The 21,545-nt window shown below is 41.5% G+C and overlaps 1 protein-coding gene across 5 annotated transcripts in view; it reads right to left on the reverse strand.

Annotated features, from left to right (window-relative positions):
- Positions 1-1,105: 1,105 nt before the first annotated feature.
- The window catches only part of AKAP12 (A-kinase anchoring protein 12), a 30,618-nt gene continuing 10,178 nt past the window's right edge, over positions 1,106-21,545 (reverse strand). For 2 of the 5 annotated variants that reach the window (XM_074537759.1, XM_074537761.1), the window contains 3 exons: positions 6,922-10,595; positions 4,281-6,157; positions 1,106-3,753 (listed from right to left, as the gene is read on the reverse strand). In XM_074537759.1, coding sequence (XP_074393860.1) covers positions 4,283-6,157; positions 6,922-10,595 — 5,549 coding nt within the window. In that variant the 3' untranslated portion in view covers positions 1,106-3,753; positions 4,281-4,282. The other 3 variants (XM_074537760.1, XM_074537763.1, XM_026794158.2) reach the window with 3 other exon arrangements.

Raw genomic sequence — 21,545 nt, forward strand, 5'->3', positions numbered from 1 at the left:
TGCTGTATCCAAGCTGTGCAGGTTCCTCAGTGAGCACAGCTGCCTCCCATATGCTCTGGATTGCATGGGAAAGCCAGATCCACTTCCATAGCCTGAGCTAACAGGCAGGATACTTGAGCTGTTGCCAATAAAACAACCCTGCAAGAGGAAACAGCAGACAAACTTCCTTGGGGTGCAAGAGGCTTGGACTCCAATCCCTGGTTAGATGCCTGTTCAGAGATTTCACTCACCAGTATAAATGCACAAATATTGCAAACAGGGCAGCAGAGGCTGTGTGCACCTTGAGCACAATGTCTGGCAGGAGATGCTGGTTCAATTTGCACCTCCAGATGCCAAAAGGGGACAGTGAGATCAGTCCCCTGAAGTGTGAGCCTGATACCATACCAAAGCAAGATGAGAGACAGGCTGCATGCAGTGCTCCAATATCCTTGCACTTGCTGCAATCAGTACAACTAGGTGTTTGCAGATACAGGAGTCAGCATTTTAGCTGGATAGGAAGGCACCAATTATTATAAAACTAGTTCAAGTGTGAATCTGTCTTGAGATACAAACACCGCTGATCAGCCTCAGCCACAAAACATGAACAGCTGCAAAAACTTTATGTCTGAAGTCCAAGCTTTGCTAAGATAAATAACAGGCACGCCCAGATTTCTGGTGCCGTGAGTATACCCTCACTAAGCAGACGTGGGGGAGCCTAAAAGATACCAGTTATGAGCCCAAGACCCTCAATCTGCTAATCTATAACAAAGGTTTAGTGGACATTTATGTTGTTGCTTTGTTGGAGTTTTCTATACTTTAGTTCCACCAGCAAGGCACACGATTTACTAATTTTTCATTCTGGCTCACAGAACGCCGTTTTCTATCTTGAATTTAATTAAAGTAGTTCAGTCTTCAGGAGTACTCCATTCTTACTTCTTCTGAAATATGCACATTTTATTGAAACTTAGAGCTAAATCATAGTTTAATTCTGTAATTAGCTTCTGTAATTCACGTCAAAACCTGAATGTGAATTCTCAGGAGCAAATCTAACTGCCTGAAGATGAAGCAACCATCAGAAAACAATTTACACTAAGCAAGGTGAAAAAAAACTCACCACATACACAAGTTAGAACAAATCTGTAGTTGCATTTTATTTAATCAATGAAATCTACCTTAAAAACACAAAATCAAATTTAGTAACCCAGTACATTGGATTAGAGGAAGCTTCAAGCTTTTAAGCACAAGCCAGAAGTCACAGTCTCAAGGAGAGTTTCAGAGGCCAAAGCAATACACTGGAACAAAGTAGTGTCTTTTTGTGGAGACATGCTCCCTGCACCATTAGCGTGGTTTTGGGTGCAGCAGGTATTTTTAGCTGTCAGTTATAAAAAGAAGATTTTGTATTTGTTTTATAGTTAGGTTTGTTGCATCGCTTACCTAGGCCCTGGATTAATGGAGAAAACAGGCAAGTTAAAAGCCCTTGCCTGCTCAATTACTACCAACAGACAATTTACATTGTGGTAAAGCTAGCTTTATTTAAATGAGGTTCAGACAAGAAGTAACTTTACATATTATTAACAGCTTTGGAGCTACAAATGTAAGAATCAGGATTACACAGGTCATGCTTTTGTTATTTTGTTTTACCTGCTGCAGTTATTGCAATATGGCTTAAGGTACATAGGTATACAATTTGTACAAATTCAGCCAAGTTTGCACTTGTGAGGTGTTATTAAGAGCATCATTACCTTGCAAGCCAATCTAAACGTGTGGAAACCAACTGAGGTTTTTGGAATCGCCCAAAGCTACGGGGGAAAGCTGCCACTAACAATGGACAGAGATAGACTGGATTGTTTGAAACCACATTGTTTGGCTTTAAATATTTATATAATTTGCTCTGAGGTAAGGAAAAATCTTTTGATGCTTCCACGCAGGCAGCACCAGATGGTGCAATCACACCAGTGCAATCAGTCACATCGCTCGCTGGACGCGCAGCCTCGAGGAGAGGCCAGCACCTGCCGTAACAAGAGCATTTGTACACTAAAGCTGATTTCAAAATAAATTACTATACAGGTATGAGAGTGAGTTATTTTTCAACTTGATGGGCATTGGTTTCACAATGTGTGATTGTATGTAACCTTCACTTTGGAAATCAGAGCTGAAAGTACTGACTTGTACCCCTTGTTTGATTTTAATGTAAACAACAAAGGAGAGGACAATTCCTGTTGGGGACAGATATCCCAGGACTCTCAGTCTTGGGGCTTCTAAGCATCTTTATATCACCCTGCCCATTCTGGTCTCACATGCTGTCAATCCAATCCACCTTTCATGAAGCTTTTTAAGACCTCAGGACCTCAAAAATCTCATCAGCTTTTTGAAATTCAAGGCAGAACTCATTACCAAGTCCCTTTTTTCCTCTTTTCTACTCCCGCCTCAGAAGAGACAGAGAATTGTCAGGAGTGGGGAGAATTCCAAAAAATGGTGAGGTGGGAAAACAGTTCAGGCAGGGACTGGGAAAGAAGGAAGTGTGTATGCAGGGAAGATGTTAAGACATTACAGGGCAGGGAAAAGCTTTGCACTGGATGGGGCAGTCACCAGAAATTAGCAGAGCTTGGAATCAGAGGGGCGAGATACAAAGTGGCACCAGAACAAGTGGTGGTGTCCGGAGGGTTCTCAGAAACCAGGGAGGGCTGCAAGTAGAAGTGAGCAGTGGGTCAGGTCAGGGCTCTCCTTTTGTCATTAGAAATATCATAGTTCTACATTAAAATCAGAACTGGGTTTAGGGTATACATATAAATATTCAAAGCAAGACAGCCAAATTTTTTGAGAGATTTTACAGGGGGAAAAACCTGGAACAATAAATAGGAAACTACACGTTATCAATTTCTGCTCCAATAAGTATCAATTTCCTCTCCAGGCTACTCTACAATATTCATTTAAGGGAATGCCTAAACAGTACAGAAGCATCATCGCTCTACATTAAAATCAGAACTGGGTTTAAGACATACATATAAATATTCAATACATTACAGTCCAGTCCTGAGACCTGAAGTCTGGAACAACAGAGGAAGTGTTATTTTCCATCTCCTTTCAAAGCTACACTGTAGATATAATTTCTGACTGAATCAGGGCTGCACAAATACAACTGAAAGATGGACAGAGATACCTGAACGGGACTGAAAGGCAGCAAACTTGAGCACCTTGCTCAAACAATTTGTGCGTGATCCAGTTCCTGCTGTTTGACAGACGTATCCAGAAGTCTCACGTGTTCTCATCAGCCAGCCCTCCTCTTCCCCCTCACACACAAGCTGAGTAGCACCTACAGCCATTCACAGGTCAGATCAAGGCAGCTAGGAAAGATCTAGCTGAGGGGTAAGGGAGACTGCTAAACAAGGGAGACTGCTAAACAAGGGAGGGAGACTCAGGGACAAGTGAAGGGATTCAAGGAGGTTGGGCAGTCAGGACACACATTAAATGAGGGGACAGTAATAACCATGGCAAAAATTCTAGTGGTCTGCCCAGTCACTGAGTGGTGCAGCTCCAGTCTTAATGGATTATTTTGGGCAGACACAAATAACCTTCATGGAACACAGGTATGTATACAGACAATATTAAAGGCATTGTTTTTTAACAAAAATGGCAAGGCGAGGTCTTCAAAAGAACAGATGTTAACATCCAAGAATAAAGGGTAGTGAATAAAGCTCCTGGTTCTGTGGCAGGATTGTCAGTTGTTCTCTAGGACTGGCATCTCTCCACATGCCACATGGATGCTTAGCACATCTGAAAGAAAGATGACAGCAAAAAAGCTTTAGTAATGACTGCTTACTTTCTCAAGAATACATTATTTTCCCAAGCAGTTCTCAGAGATAAAGGTCTTATGACTTAGTGAAGCAAGTGCAGTACATATCCTAGGGAGAGACTGTACTTGTAATTTTTGATTCAAATTCCTCTGAAGTGCAAAGAGCTTTGTATGTGAGGCACTCCAGGTTTACCATGGAAGGCAATACTCACATCCTTTAGGGTTTTAAAAAGAGCTTTGTTAGAGAGTGTGTTTGCACATTAAATTGAATGCATTAAGTGTGTCATGTGAGTTCCTACCTAGGAAAACTGAAAAATACATTTACTACCTCCCAGAAATACCACACCAAAATATAGGCCAAGTCCAAGGACACTGAAGTGAGGGCAGCCCTACAGCAAAATAATTAACAACAAAACAAACAACCACAACACATTAGAGAGGACAGTTTAGAGATCCTCACAACTATCTTAGAAAAATGAATAAATTACTGGCTAAAAATGCTACTTACATTCAAGGCGTCAGAGCCACTGAGTTCTGACTTTGTCTATCACAAGATGTTCCTTCTTGACAACCGTCATCCTCCCACATTTGTGTTTTCCCATCTTCCACTGGTGGATGATATAGTTGTTCCTCACTTTCTCTGCATGTCTGCTGTCCTGTATGTTGGTCTGAAATTTCCATAAAGTACCCAACCTCTTTTTCCCTTAATTTTGGTGTGTGCATGTCTAGAGTGTCTTTGGTTGAATCATCTGAAGTACTTTGTTCTAGGGTTGATTTCTGAAGTCTCACACTTCCCCTTGAAATTTCTTCAGGGCTTGTCATGACTGTTAAAGAATTCTGACTTTGCCCATCTTTCAGCATCTCAGAAATTAAAGGCATGTCCTTTTTTTCCACAGTTGCATGGATTTCTGCAGACTCAGTTAAGGTAGCAGTTTTCACTATTCCTGTTTGCTTGAGATCTTGTTCCTTACTTTGTATCTCTTCCTCTTTTACTGGAAGCTGTTGATCTATCTGTGTACTTCCCAGAAGTTCAGGTACAATTATATCTGATGGGCTTTTCCCTACAGACTTAATGCTCTCCTCTGACTCAAGGGCAGCCGACTCTTCTGTTTCTGCAAGTTTGTCAACAGCTGACTGGATGGCATTCAACACAATTTTTGTGCTCTGGGACTCTATGATCACAGACTGAATAACATGCTTCTGAAATTCAGGGTGGCTGGGAGACAGACTGTGACTGGAAGGAATACCATTGTGTTCAGCCTGCCCTGTGCTCTGGGGCCACTCTTGCTCCTCTGATACTCCATTCATGGAAGCACAAGTCACTCCAGGCTTGGATGCCTCCACACCAGCAAGCTCTGCAGTCCCACAGCCTGAACAGTCAGTGTTAGAAACTGGGACCTCCTCAGAAGCCATTTGCTCTGGAGTGGTTGCCAAGTGTACAGTTTTGGCTGTCACGTCTGTGTGTGTCGCAGTCTCTGCCACGACATGCTCTCCACCTGCTGCAGCTGCTAGAGCCACAGGTGTTTTCAGAGCCCCCAAGCCTTCAGCCTGTGGAAAGGCTAAGCCAGAGCCTTCCTCTTGCTGGATAGCAGTTGGACATTCATCGTGTCTCACAGCTTCCTGTTTTCCATATTCAAATACTTCTTTGGCTCCATCCAGCAATTGCTCATTTTTCTTATCTTCTTTCTGGAAACCTTGACAGTTCAAGGTTTCTACAAGTTCTTGTCCTTTTCCCACAGTCTCTTCTCCAGCCAAACTGCTGGGTGTTTCACATTTCTTAGGACTTTTATCAGTGATAACAGCACTTCCATTTTCAACAATCTCTGGGCAGGCTGATGATAAATTAGATGCCCCATCTGCTTTAATCTGCACGGGAGCCTCAGCAACGATGGAAGTGCCCTCCAACCGTGTTTCAGATGTGAGCACAGCACCTTCCACTTCATCACTCTTGGAGGGGCTTTCAGCTGTTTTGTCTCTGCATTGTGGCTCTGTGACAGGCACAGAATCTTTTGCTGCAATGTCCCTGTCACACCCATTGCTCACGCTCTGCTCAGCATCTGCAGCTGCTTCTGAGCCAACTGTTTTTGAGGGAAGGGCAGAGGCTTTTCCCATGCTCTGCAGTAGAACCTCAGGAACAGTGACTTCTGTGCTTTTTACTCCGTTGTGCACAGCATCATCTTCCTCTCTCCGGGCAGGTGTCCTGCTAGGAACTCCATTAGTACAAACTTGTTCTTCTGAGTCAGGAATTCCATCTTGTTTCTCAGTTTTAACAGTGACAACTGCTTCTGTGCACTCTGATCCCACAGTGAGTGTTCTGCCCTCTCCTTCAAGCTTTTCAGCTGTAAGCCCCAAGGATGAGGTTCCATCCTCTGTCTTGTCCTGAACCTGTGAAGAATTGCAACAGATCTGTGTAAAAGGGTACAAGCAGGGAGTGACCAGCAATGTTCTAGGTGAAAAACCACAACATCCAAAAGGACAAGTGTTATGGGAAGAGCACACAGTGATGACACAGGGATTGGTACCTCACCAAGATCCCAGCCTGGGTCATTTCTGAGGACATGGAGCTCATTAAACAAAGGGCAACCTAAAATTAACTAAAAGAAGGGACAGCTGGCAGCACTTGAAACAAAGACTAAGCCAGAAGATGAGGAGGTAGGGAAGAAGGTAGGAATGTGCCAGCCACAGCAACTACAGCATTTAAAGCTGGAGACAGTGGTGTTGTTTCCATGTCCTCCCTTTGCAGAGGTACCTCAGCTTCACCTGTATTTCTGCCCACAACTGAAGATACCATCCACTGTGTATGGTGTCACATGGATCACATCTGTATCTCAGGTGTTCACACAGTATCTTCAGTCACTTTGTGCAGTGCAGGAGCCCTAATGACAATCATTTCAGTACCTCTGCATCTATGCACACGATCTCCCACTCCATTATTGCATCCACCTCACTCTGCACACAAGCTGCACTGCCTGCTGCTTCTAGACATCCGTGTATCTCTCACTGGAAATGACCTTCAGTTGCCTCAGGCTACACAAGGAAGGTCCTTGACAGTAATATACCCATAACCTGGTTTTAAACAAGGCATAGTGCCTAACACCTGCTGACTTTTACTTTGACAAATGAACCTTTGTGTTATATGCAATACTTACTGCAGGCTTTCCTTCTGGAGCACATTCATCTCTTGTCTCATCTGGTGTCAACTCTGTAATGGGCAGTTTCTCTTGCTCTGAAGGCTCCTGGTTTGCAAGCAGCTCTTCCTTGGGAGTGATGGCTTTGATGCTGTGAAACTCTTTGTCATGTGATAAAGTTTCCTCTGTTGTCATCTGCACTTCATTTACTTCTTTATGGTCTTCTACATATCCTTGACATCCATCTGTGCTTTCTTCCATCACAGAACGTATTTCACTTTTCTCTGAACCTTCAGGTAATACATTCTCTTCAACTCCATTTTGGCCCTGAATGCTCACTGCACTTTGCTGGGGCTGGGAGCCATCCTCTTTGTGTTCTTTTTCCAAGGACTGTTCCAGCAGATCGGTTTCCTGGCCGACAACATTCCCATCTTTAGCAGCACCTTTCACTTCTGACTCAGGTCCCTGTACTGTTGTAATTATAGTTTCTGTCATAGCTCTTTCACTAACAGGCTGTGTTACATCCGATTTTACTCTTTCAGCAACTTCATGAAGAACTTTTTGTGTCTGTTTGTCCAATTCTTTCAAATTTTGTTCGGTGGCCTCTACTTCTTGAACTGGTGTAGCTTCCTCTGTAGTATCTGGGGTTTCTAACAACTGTGAAACAGCAGAAACCATCTCAGTTGTCTCCTCAGCAAGGGACACTTCCATGGTTTCTTCAGCACAGGAAGCTTCTGCTGTCTCCAGAGCAGTCACAGCTTCAGAGGTTAGCTCCAGCTCACTTGCTGTGGTGTCATCACTTACATCCTTTCTAGTCTCTGGCACTGTCTCAGCAGCTACCACTGCATCCTCCACAGTTACACCTGGTTCAGCTGTTTTCTGAGTTTCTTTCTCTTCCTCTTCTCTCACTTGCTCAATGCACTCTGTCAGAGCAGCAGATATCCATGATGGTGACCTTTCCTCAATGCTGCTCACTGCCCTTTCTTCTTCCACAGCTACTGCATGTATCAGCCCTTCAGATCCTTGCCCCGTCTTTTCTGCTCTCTCTTCCTCTGACGTCTGCTCTCTTGTCGCTTCAGCATCTTTCGCTCGTTGAGCTTCCATTTTCTCCTGTTCTGCTGCTTCATATTCAGATAAAGGAACAACAGCTGGAACATCAGAATCTTCCTCAGCTGTTTCTGCCATGTCTTCTCTCGCTTGTTTAAGATGAGCTGGTTCTGGCTTTCCATCTGACTTTTTCTTCCTGCGCCCAGGCATCAGTTTTCTAAATGGAACCCATGATTCATCTTTTCCAGGCTCACCATCCGACGTTGAATGCTCCACAACAGAGTCTTCACTTCTCTCTTCCATTCTGGTTTTGGATCTCCTTCTTGGAGTAACTAACCTTTTAAATGATTCCCATGTTGAAATACCTTCACTTTCAGATGGACTTCCAGCCTGTTCTGGGGAAGAATTCCCTTGTCCTTGGTCACTCTCCTGAGAGCTAGTAAGAACTGCATCTGTTGCTGTTTCTTTGCTCTGTCCAGACTCTTCTACTTTTTGGCTTTCTTCATCAGATGATGATGACTTCCTGGCTCTTTTCTTTGAAGAACCTACACATATAAAAGTTTCCCAGGAGACAGAGGTATCAACTTTTCTTTTGGGCTCTTCTGTAATTTTCTCTGGTTTCTGGTCAATCCCATTTTCTTGTATTTCCCCCTGATTTTCATCAGCAAGATTTTCAGTTGCAGATACTGCAACGTTCTTTGTCTTATCAATTTCTTCTTCTTTATCACTTTCAGAGGGCCTTCTGGCACGTTTCTTGGGAGTCACCATCTTTTTAAATGATGCCCAAGGTGTAACAATTTCTCTTTTTCGCTCCACATCTGTAATTGTGGCATCTTCACTTTCAGTGACCTGCATTCCATCTGCAGATTTTTCCAAAGAGGGAATTTCATTCATCTCCTCAGGAGAAGAAGCACAACTCTCCCCCTTTTGTTCCTCTGGGCTATCTGGGGAATCTGATAACTGCTGAATTGGTTCACCCTGTTCCCCTAACTTAGATTCTTCTCTTTTCCCTTTCTGCTTCTTTCCAGACAGTTTTTTCAATCCAGTACCTGTAAAGAGTTTCTTTAAAGGGCTACCTTGTAATTTAGTCTTTTCTTGAGAAGACAGGAGTTCTGCTTCATTTGTGATACCTTCTGCAGGCCTCTTTCCAGCTGCCTCTTCAGAAGTTACTTCCATGGTTGTTTCATCTAGTTTGACAGTATCAGTTGTATCTGTGTCAGGTTTTCCCTGCAGTCCTTCATCAGTGGGTTTGACTGACTGTTGATTATCCTCTGTGTCGACAGATTGTTCAGAAGTAGAAGAGAGTAGAGTTGACTTTGTTTCATGTTCTTTGCTTTCTTTCTTCTCTGTGGTTCTATCCAGAGCTTCTCCCTGTGCAACATCTTCTGCTATGGGTGACATTTTTAATTCTGCTTCCTCTGTTTTTTCATCTAATGTCTCTTTCCCAAGTAGAGCATTTTCACTTCCTTCTTTTCCTTCAGATTTTCTAAGCTGATCACTAGAAATTTCCATTGCCACAGATCCTGTTTCACCTGTCTCTTCAGAGGCTATTTTGGTTCTGTCATCTCTTTCACACTTTTCCATTGACTCCAGTTTTTCTCCCACAGGTAGGCCTTCTGAGGATGTTGTCAATTTTCCATTCACACTGTCAGTGACAAGAGGTACCACTGACTTTGTTTCTAGTGGTTTCTCTGTCACCTCACCTTCTTTCCCTCCTTCTTCAGTTTTTTCTTCCTCTTTACCAAGATTTTCTGGGACTTCCACCAGTTTCCCTTCTTGATCATCTTTTTTTTCCTCTGCACTTTCTTTTACAGCTGCTGGGTCCTCTTTTTTTCCCTCCTCATCATGCTTGACTACCTCTTTCTTTTCACTTCCTTCTACTCCTGTGGCTGACAGAGCCTCTTCTGACTCCTTCATTTCACCTTCAGTTTGCTCCTTTTCATGCGCTTCAACAGTTACTGCTGTCACATTTCTCTCTTCATCTTGCTTCTCAGACTCAGGTTTCTCCTCCCTTTCACTGATTTCAGTTGTTAATGTTGTCTCCTCTTTTTCTATCTCCTCTTCTTTAACAGGAGACTGTTGTTCATCTTCTTTAGGCTTCCTAAAACTTTTCTTTTTTCTAAATCCAGTCCATCCTTGAGTAAAAAGTTTTCTTAATGGTGATGCAGTTTCAGTGGCTAAGGCAACTGTCTGAGAACAAGTCTCAGTTGCTTCTGGTATTTTAGGAGATTCTTCTTCTGTTTTTTCGTTTTTCACTGTATCTTTGGTATTGTCTTCTGCAGAGAGTACATCCTCAGGCACTGCTGCTTCTTCTAAGGCAACTTCTTTTTCATCATCAGCTCCTTCAGGGACCTTTGCTTCCTTTTTCACAGTAAGCAGCTGAACCGGTTCTGATTTTCCCGTCTTTTCCTTCTTCACTGTGAACCTGAACCCAACAAATTTAAAAACCTTTTTAAAACCCAGATCATAAGACTGTGGCTCTGCCACCTGGTCTTCTGCAACGTCTTCCAAAGCTGGCAACTGCTTAATTGAATGAGCATCCTCCTTCTCAGCATCTACACCGTCTGTGGCGCCTGAGTCAGATGGATTTGTCTCCATAGTTTCAGTGTCTTCCTTCACAGTTACACTGGAATGTTCTGTTTGTCCAACTGTTTAAACAACAACAAAAGCCCAGTTAATTTCCTTCTAAATGTAATGTTATAATACACCTTTATATATTTTTCATTATTACTAATTTTCGTAAACATACACATTCTATTATTATCTGCGTATCTTTTCTATATGCTACTAGCACATTTTTAAGAATTTGTTTCTGTTCTATCCCTATTATAATTATTTTCCTTCTTCACATCATTCTACAATTCTTTCCACAGTTTATTTGCAAATATACCTTTCAAGCTTATATCTTCTTATTCTATAGCCTGATTTTGCAGTTCTTTTTGTGTGGCTTGTGGGTTTTTTTACTTTAAGGCAAACTTAGATAAAAAAAAAAAATATCATAGACGATACCAAATAACATATACAATTATTCCTGAAGCAAAGCTCATTAAATACTTCCATGCAGACAGACACATCTGAGGAAACCCAACGAACAAAAAAAAACCTGCAAACAAACAAAGCAAAACAAAACTCAAAAAAAGCCTGTTGACCTAAAACGATGACAAAAAAAGAAAACTTATTTTACAGCTCTGTCCCAAAAGAATAGTAAGATGTGAAAACACCCATGGGAAATCGCCAGTTTTTCTGAAAACTCATAACCCCTACAAAGCACGTAACAATATATTGCTGTGAAGATCACGAATCTTTGGACTTCTTCTATGGTATGTATTCAATACATACATACCATCACCATCTACAGCAATTCCATGTTGTTTAGAATGAATAAAGTTGTTACTATGCAAGAAGGTAAAATCCCCCACTGCTCACGTCTGTTTGCTTTATCTTTTCTTTGAGGACAGTTTGCATTTTTTGTTCAGGTCACTAGCAACTCCCCTCTCTCAGTCTTGCCAGGATAATTTAAGTATTATTTCTCCTCTAGTCAACTCAAGTTCAGAGACTGGCATTGTAAATTACATCTATGACATATTCAAGACACCAAAAGATTCTTGGGCTTGGATGCTCCCAGGATTTCAGTTTAATATTCTCCTTGACCCTAGATTTTGTGCAACAGGCAATAGTGCAAGGCCACGAAGGAACATGCTCTTCTCTCTGACCAAACCTGTTAGAGTGCCAATACAAAAAAATAAAATTGTTTTAAAATGTTAAATGTTGAACAGCAACACCCTAAAAGAAGACACGGTCCCTTTCTTTTAAGCTGTACATGTGCTACTTCAATGCTCAGAGGCAGGAGGAGACAGCTTTACAAAGCATGGGATCATCAGCTTCCCGAAGTGATTTGGTTTTTATTTGAACCACCTTGAAGCTGTCTCTGACTCGGCAGCTGGCCTTACTCTGCTGGAACATCTGATCTCCACAAGTCCCTCAATGCCTCTTGCTCTGCCCACTTCTCCCTTTTTCAAGGGCTGCATCTTCAGAAGCACACAGACAGGGCAGTCCAGGTAAGGCTACAACTAACTACACAATAGGCAAAACAAAATCTACAAGGATAATGGCTTCTAGCTGCTATGTAGAGGGCAAATTATGTTTCACTATTAGCAGCCTACTGGTTGTTGTTTCCAAGTCAACATAAGCAAAGCTTTTTGTTTTTCCTTTAGCTAACAGTGCAATATTATTTACCTCAATTGTTAACTCCTAATTCAATTAAAAGCCTGATCTCTGCTAACATCCTAACTCGCCAAACATTTCAGACCAGAGAAGTTTGAACTGAGCCATTTGTGAGGGCGAAGGGCAAGACAAAACAGACATTTTGAAGAAGCTGCCAGAATTTTTTAGTCTATTGGTTATATACCTCTTGCAAACATCAGTACAATTCACAAGCAAAATAACTCTTATCAAACACTTTTGTTTATTTCAAACACATTTTGTTTATTTAGTTTTATTTTGAGTCTATACAATGATAAAGTCAAGGAACCACTCTTGTATCTGTGTTCATTTATTCTTAGGTCTGGAAATAAAGTCCTTGTCATTTCCATAAAATAATGTAATTTAACAGAAAACTGTCAAAGGCTTATTGGGAATTCATGAAGTTAGAGGCACTTATTCAGAGATTATCTTCAAAACATCACATATTTTGTAATTACTTGGTAACAGGTACTTTAATATATTCTTAAGCTTGTTTACACTAAAAATTATTCTTTTGGCTTAACCAGCTGTGAAGTTAAATGCTGATCATTTAACACTGAATAAAAATTTCCACATGAGCAAGGCCTCTTAGCATCTCTGCTGGAAACAAGGTCCATAGAATCTTTCTGTTTGTCCCAGCCCTGCATTAACGCAACATGTTTATTCTTAGACACATGAAAATCTCCATCTGACATGAGTTAGATAAAGGTAGACTGAAATACAGGGCTGAGAGCAAGTGGGGAATTCTGGGTCTAAGCAGGAAGGACCAGAAGTGCGGGAAGGCAGAAGGGAATGGAGAACTCAGGAGGGCACTTTGGAGTGCTGAGCAGCCAGAGACATGGACTTCTATGGGCTCACCTTTCCTCTTGCAAACACTCCCTGGGAATGCATGCCCTTCAAACATTGAAAAACCTGAGGTTTCAAAAAACTGTTAAAAGGTGACTTTTTTTTTTTATTTATTCATAACTTTTTCCTAATTCCCTTAAGAAAACATCCCTTTGGAAGTTTCCTTCCAAATTTCCTTCCAATTCTGTCCCAAGCCAGAACAGGTGTTTAGTGTAAATTCGGTGTTTAAAATGAGTTTCAGGTATTACAGATAAATGGAATTACTGTAAGAGTGGAACGATAAAGAATATGAATAAATGAGGCATTCCATTTCCAAAGAAAGATAAGATGTAAAACCAGTATAATAAAGGCATCTCTTCATATTTAAGATAAGTATTGAAAGGGTTTTTGCTTATTTTGTTTATAAAATGAGGCGTTTATAACACCCAATGATAAAGACCATGTCTCTGTAAAATGTTTTGCAGGTGAAAAGAGCAGTGACTATTACAAAATCTGCAGGTACGGGTATGCATTACAATAGCAAATGCAATCATAAAAATAGAGAACACCGAGTTCAGAGGCAGTGATAAGCTCTCAGAAGTGTTAAGTCAAGCTGACAACAATTAGGTCTTCCTCGTCAATCCATCCAGCAGACATGCTACCTTGCAATACTTCACTAAACACAGAGCAAAAGGAAAAACTAACAGAAGTATTGACTGACTGAACACACTAATACCAGTCTGAAAATCACAGCTATGCTACAACACACCAGGTTTTTTACCTTTAAGTTTTTTACTTAAAGGTAAAAAACCCTCCCTCACGGTGCACAGACGATATACTTAAGAGACATTGCCCGACCACTACTCCCTCAATTCCACCAAAGGATTTAACCTGTCCAGAAGGTATTTCATCCCCAAGACACCATTCCAGTGTCAGCTGTTAAGTGACCTGCTGCTGCTGCACCCAGTCTCTACTTTGTCTCCTTCTCTAACATTTTAAAACCCTGGAAGATTCTTTAAAACTGAATTTCTGATGCCCTTCCTCAGCGTTTGAGCAAAGAGGTGCCATTCAGGAAATTTGCCTGCATGTTGCCAGGAGGCTGCCACTGCTGTGTGACAAAGCTCCAGTGCCACAAATATCCAAGCTGTCACAACGTAAACACCTGGAACTTTGTATTTAGCAGCTGAATTCTATAGTCATGTTTTTATTAATGATACCTCAGTGCCCAAACACTGTGAGGGCAATTCTGAATGCAGAAAGGTTTGGAAGTTACTTACACAAGGCATTGCTGATCAGAGTTCTGTAGCATGTCACTACCACAGGTATTCTGGCAAGACAACCAGCACTTTCTGAATTAATTCAGTGGTTTTGAAAGCACCTTTAAGAAACACCAGACAGGTTCATCCAAACAGCTACCAGAAAACAAAACAAAACAAATAAAGTAAAATACTGATATGAATAACATTTCCTTAGGTTTCTCCTGAGCAGGGCTATACTTTACTAGCTATGTGCTAGCCAAGGAATAGAATACAACAAAAATATACCTAGTGAAGGTGATAAAGATCAGGGGTGATATCATAAAATTGATACACTTAGCTGTTTAAAATCCACTGTGGCTAAGGACCGACACTGAAATTTAATTTAACTGCTTACGTACCAGTTAACTTTTCAAATATTTTTAAATGAATCGAGGTGCTGCTCGTGTTTTAGTAACTGCAACTTTTATTCTGAAAGAAATTTTCAAAACTGACAGTCCTGAGGACTCAAAGGTGCTTCATTTCACAATTTCATAGGTACTTAGTCCACCGTAAGAATTTATTTCTATTTTATTAGGAGCATGCTGATCAGTTGTTGGAAAATTAGTATTTTCAGAATGACTGAACTCCTGTCTCATCGCATTAAAAATAAAATGAGTAATTAAACTCTTCTTTTTGTAGACTGACAGACACAGTCGGCAGCACAACTTCACTGCTCCCAGCTCTCATCTCTCTCCAGAAGTGAAAATGTGTTTCTCCCCTGGTAGCTGCCACAGAGTTAACAAAACCCACGGTGACTGCAAGAGTTAAATCTCCAGCACTTCGTGGGCTCGAAGTCAACCATGTCAACATCTGGAGTTGGTTGACTTTTCCCCCTAAGGATTTGCAGCACGGCGCTGGATTTTTTCCATGAATTCCCTGCATTCTCAATCTCTCGGATGGATGGATGTGACACACACCCAGCGCCCACCTCGCAAACTCCTCCGGCCACTGCCAGGCTCCAGAGGACTTTGTGCTGCTTCCATTTATTCAGTGTTCAGGGCCAAACCGTGCTGCTGGTCACATACACAACACTCTCACTTTGCATGAGCAAAAGCAAATGCTGCAGCCCTGAGGTGTATTTTACAACGATTTGCCTTCGTTGTGTCTAGTTTTGCTACAAACACAACTTACAAAAAAAGCCACAAACAAACCACCAGCTACTGCTCTAAAACTCATATGATACAAACAGAAGGCTGTTAAAAAAATCTGAACCAAGCCTGTATTTGTGTAATGCAGTTTTCTCTTAACTGAACAATTCTTCTAATTATCATTAGAAACATTAATGACAATATAAAGAGAGGACAAAAATTGACACAAGTAATTAAAAAACAAGACACAGCCTGAAATTACAATATTTGTGAAAAACCTACCCTGAACAGATTTATTTAGAATAAAGTAGCTATTTGGAATTATTTGTGAAATTGAGCACTTTAGCATAAAAAAAAAGAGAGAGAAAAAAAAAGAAAACTAATCTGTGCTTTTAAGTTTCCACTGCAGAGTGTAAAATCTGGGCATTATACCACAAATTCTGATTATTTTAATCACAAGTTTCAGAAGGTTGAGTTTAATAAATCAAACACACTACTCATTTCACAGTAACAAAATAACACAGAAATATGACTATGTTTTATCCTTCTAATGATTCAATTTTCCTAAACTACAATTGTGACATTGCTGCTTCTTAACAATGTATTTTTCACAAATTCTTCCTTCCTTTTCCTGCCACACACCATATTTAATTCCACTTCAATGTACAAACAATTCTTCCATAGAAAGCAGATACTATGTCCTTCTCCCTTCTATTCACTCAATTTTCCAAGGACTGACTTGTCATGTTCATTGCAGGGAACAAGTTCTTTCAGATTAATTAAATAATGAGGGAGGATTTACAGAGATTTCTGCATGCTAAATCTCAATTGCATATCCACGCAATTCATGAGCTTTTCAACCATGTTGTTATTTCAAAGCTTTTGAAACAAGTACTATTTAGTCTTCAGTTCTCTGGTACTTCAGTGGGTACCGAAAAGTTAGGTTATAAAATCTCACATCCTTTTGTGATCATTTTTAAAATCAGAAAAAAGGAACAAGCTGCAAAATATCTATCATTTTTCATGGCTTAGAGCTCCCTCAGAAAGCAAAAGCAGCATCCCCAGAAAACGACATTACAGAAAAGTAACTGAACAAACAAACAAACAAACAAAAACCTCAAACACACAGTCATTTTGACTATGATACTGTGGCATTCTAACGTTCCCCAAGAAATCTTTATTTTTAGAGGATTTTGATTTAGCTGTACTTGTCTGCTCCAACCCAGAGCTTCTCAAATTCCAATTCTGAGCCCAGCTTCTCAAATTCCAGCAGGAAAAGTTGTGTATTTCATTTATTCAAGATTAAGATATTTCTTTTTTTCATTTCAGTGTTTCAAGAAACAGCCCTAAAAACCAGAAAACACTGTAGTTCTTTAAAAACAAACAGAAGCCTTTTAAAGCCAGAAGTGTCACTAGCTATGGCTTGGATATAGTTGCTGTAGTTAAAAATTCTTCATTAAATACGCTCACAATAATAAACTGCTCTCAGACCAGCACAGCTGTTCTGTTTGGGAACCAAACCAGCATGCTACAAATATTTATGAAATAACATGGTTAGACATGCTGTCCACATCACACATTCAGTGACTCGGTTCTGCTTCTTAAAATAAAATTTATTCACTAAGGGTAAGATAGATGCAACTCTAGCACTTGGGTCTTTGAGGGGAAAAAAATTCATGGCTCCATTACCAACAGTGATGGGATAAGCAATACAGGCCAGTAAACCCTGGGACATTTTTGAGAACCCTGAATGATTAATGAACAATGAAAAGCAGATCGAAATTTTTTCTTTATCAAAACGACCACATAAAGCCTAATGTAAACATCACAAACTCACCACAAAGGAGATGAAGCTGCATCTGCACTAATTAGACACATGACAGCTTAATACACTCCTGCATACCAATAAGCAGAAGTTCCCTGTCCCTTCCAAGAAATGGTAACACATACCACAAGCTAAATGCAGTTCTTGGGAAATGTACTGTAAAAGCAGCTGTGCTGCAGTGAAAATCTAAGGTTCTTCCACAGGAATTATTAAATAAGAAAACCTCAAACAATCAAAACTCTGCAAACCTATAAAGACATTGCTTTTGAAAAACAGTTTAACCTTTAATTGCTAACAATAAAGGGAAATAAAAAAAATAGAGAGCCCTTGAGGAAAAAGACTCAGCATGTGATAAGCTCATTAAGCATCGAGTTTAATGAAAACCCTATTGTAAACAGCAGTAGGATATCTCCTCCACTACTCACTGATTCAAATCACGTACAGTCCTCCCCAGGGCTCGCTCCAAATGGAGCCGCACTTCTACGGCTTTGTTGTCCATATGTATTGTAAAGTTGGAGTATTTTGCATGAATAAACTCCCCCTATTTGCTGAATTCATTCACCGGCTCTAGCAAACAATATACAAGAGAGTAATTACTAATACAATGAAATAAAGATTTCCTAGATAGCTAGAGCCATATATCATCAATCTGAGAGAAACTCTGATGCAAATTAGCTATCTTTAGGGAAAAAAAAACATGAAAAAACCGGGGTTTTGTTATTTAAATTTAGTAACAACACTTTGTCTCCCAGAGAAAGACATAAGTTTGTCTTTCTTTGACATAAGTTTTTTGAAAAAGCGTTTTTTCTTTTAATTCTTTGCTCCCCCAGAAGTCATCTTTTCAGAAAGTCCAATTAGTTTACAGTATTAGCTCTCAGCTTCAGTGGCTTGTGTGCTAATTCCTTAAGTAAGATGTGTGGAGTTCAGCACACACAGCATTGAGTTTTTGGTACTGCAGGCTGGGATCCCGCTGCCCCCCACACACACACTCCCCTTTGCCACTGTGCTAATCCCCTCTGAATTTTGCTTTGTTAAGATAAAACAGCAATAAAGCAACAGCTTCATTTCTCTCATGCAAATATTTTTACAGCATATAAACGATGCTAACTTCCATACTCCCTCCAATTTCACCAAATTTAGCTCTTAAGGTATTTTACTGCCTTATTGCCTGACTGATGTAAAATAGCACCATCAGCGCAGTCACTACCTTTTCTTTCCATTTTCCAATTTCAGATACCAGGTCATAGCCCCATCCTGCAGAAAAACACTCAGCCAGCACCTCCACATTCACAAAGCCCCGTATCTCAGGTACCACATCGTACGTCCGACTGAGGCGATATGACACGTCCAGCAGCGTTCGCTTGGAAGCGGTTCTCACCGAGATAAAAACACTTAAGGCAGACCTTTTAACTCCCAAGGCCCTGCCAGGAATTCCAGAGCCGGTAACCCAGGGGCTCGGCGCTCCGGGGCTCTCGGGCAGCGGCGCACCGCCCAGCCCCGGCATGGGGACGCTGCTGCCGCCCGCACAGCCCGGGAGCAAACCGCGTGCGCCGCCTTACCGGCCATCGTCACTGTCCCCAGCATGGCTGCAGCCACACCGACACCACCGACTCCCTCTCCCGCTCCGAGGTTCCTCCCAGGGCCGCGGGGCAGCCCCAGCCGGCGGCAGCGGCGCTTCCAGCCCCGGCACCGGGCTGGCTACACGGACGGACGGCCGGCCGGCCGACGGAGAGCCTGCCTGATGCAAGTCTGCCGGTCGGCGGGCTGGGCTCTCCCCCGGGCCCCCGGCCGCTCCCCCCAGTCCCGGACAGCCCCGGGCCCCGCCCGAGACCGCCCCCCGCCCGCCCGGCTCTTCCCACCGCTGGCCGGCACAAGGATGGTGCCTCACGGGGTCCGCCTCGGAACTGCCCCTCCGAGCCCTCATCATCCCCCTCTGCCCCGAAGGGAACAGCGCCGGCCGCCGCTTCCGAACCAGCCGCCCGCTTCAGTTCCCGCTGTTGTAATTCCTGCCCGATGCAGCTTCCCACAAGGCATCCACACTCAGCTTCAAGAGATGCTGCTAAAAAGCCCCATGGATTTTGTCCCTCATAAACAAAACCATACAAAAACCACTTCTGTTCTTCCATACTGAAATATTTCCTCCTTTGCCTGTTACTGTGGGGTTGGTTTGGGTTTGTTTTATTTTCATTTGTCTGAAGGGTTTTTTTAATTGGAATTCTCTACAACCTAATTACTTATAAATTGCCTCAAATTCTGCTGTCAGGAGTTTCATAGATACTTGTATAATAATTTAATGCTCCTACTGATAGTAAAAAAGGGACGCAACATAATAAAATAAAATGTAAAGGCTCTGTATCTAATACAGGTGCCCTGCTATAATAGCAACACTATTTCTCTTTTGATTACAACTGATTATGTTGAATATCTCCAAAGTTCTGATGATACTTTGAGCCTTCATCTCTCTGACTCTTGGCCAACTTCCCAGCCAATTTACCACAATATCTGGTTAATTTCATTTTATAGTGGCAACTTTAATAAGTCTAAGTCATCTCTCAAGTGGTCTTCTGAATGCAAGACTCAAATAATGATGACAAGAATCAACCACACCAAAAAACTTTTAATCATAAACACTTCTTTACTGTAGGCAAACACTTTTGTTTCAGTGCTTGGTGCCACAACACTTTACTTCTGAGTTTAGACTTGCAAGCAAGGTGAAATAAACAACGAGTGCAGAACATGAAGTGTAGCACTAAAATGGGAGATTTTTCTATGTGGAAAGATTTGTGTGCATGAAGCAACTAAGAGATGCCTCTTCTCCACCTTTATTCATCTGCCTAAGGACAGATGAAGTGGACCAGACTCTCTAAGGTTCAGAGGAGTGGACAAAAAGAAACATCTGAACATGACCTTTATTTGAAGAACTCTCTTCAGTGCTCAACTGGATGAGTTTTATTTGTCTCTATAGATGATGTCACTTTCATCTATCATTACCAGCAAATACATGCTGCATCATCTTCATAAAAGGATTTTTTCACTTCAAGAGCAAACACATAGTACCGTTTTCCCTTTCATATAAATAACACTACCATGTGGACTTGGCTCCACTGAATAGGAACACCTCACAACCACAGAGAGATGATTCTCAAAACAAAGGTTTTTCAGGCAGCCCACTCAAATCCAGATTCCTAATGCTGTGTATGTTCACATCATGCCATGCAACTGGTTACACATAATTACCTGCACTCAGAGGAAGCTTCTCACCTCTTCATTACATAGCCTAGGAATGTGATTTCCAAAAAACTGAAACTACCCAGGATTCTTCAAAAATAATTATAATCTTTGACTATTGACTTGAAACTCATGCCCTTTTGATGGCCTTTTCTTTTACTTGATCAAAAAGCTGAATATCAACACGAAATCTTCTGACACTACTTCCAAACATCAAGTATTTTCTTCTCTTTTGTGACACTGTTTAGCGAGTATCCTCTTCCCAATCCCTGTCCACTTAAGAGTAAAATTTTAGAGAAGTGGAGTTTCATGAAAGATAAAACAAGTTGCATTCTGTTTTTATACTGTCAAAAGTCTCTACTGATATGATTTAAAAAAAAAAGGCACAAAGGCTCAGGATAAGATATGGTAGCCTTTTACTGGGAATTAATGTGCAGATGTGACAAAGAATAGCTTTTACCAGGATTCAAACCCTAGAGTACACCGCGGGTTGCACACGTGCCTTTAAGGCACTCTACAGGCTGATACTGAAGACAGCACCTTGTGCCCTGTCACCATCCCTTCCCAGCTCACCACCAGCAGCATCAGATGCCTGCTCTGAATGAAAAGCCCTCCCTCTTGCCATCCTGCCAAGAAGTCAGCAGGGAGCAGGACTGCTGAAGCAGATCTCTCAACACACGCCTGTGAACAGGAACAGAGGGAAGCAAGAAGAGGCTGATGAGAGCAGGAAAGGTGGGCTGCCAGATCACACAGGAGAAAGAACAGCACATTCCTGACTGTGCAGCAAGGCAAGGGAGACAGTCCCAAGACAGAAGACACTGGCATGTCTATGACAAGAAACGAAAATCCAATTAAAAGCTGTAGGAAAGGGAACGTTAATCAAGGTAAAACCAAAGGATTAGCAGCCTGTCCTTTCTATGAGTACTGAATCATTTATTGTTAATACCATTAATGAATTAACATAAAAAGGATTTCTGCCTTATGAAGGAAGGGACAGGCCTATGCAGCAGGCATAACACAAGAAGTGGAAACTGAGCTGATTCCTAACAAGTGGATGTCCACCACTGACACCAACACCTTCAGTCCACAAGC

The sequence above is a fragment of the Zonotrichia albicollis genome, chromosome 3, assembly GCF_047830755.1.
Source record: "Zonotrichia albicollis isolate bZonAlb1 chromosome 3, bZonAlb1.hap1, whole genome shotgun sequence".
Taxonomy (NCBI): domain Eukaryota; kingdom Metazoa; phylum Chordata; class Aves; order Passeriformes; family Passerellidae; genus Zonotrichia; species Zonotrichia albicollis.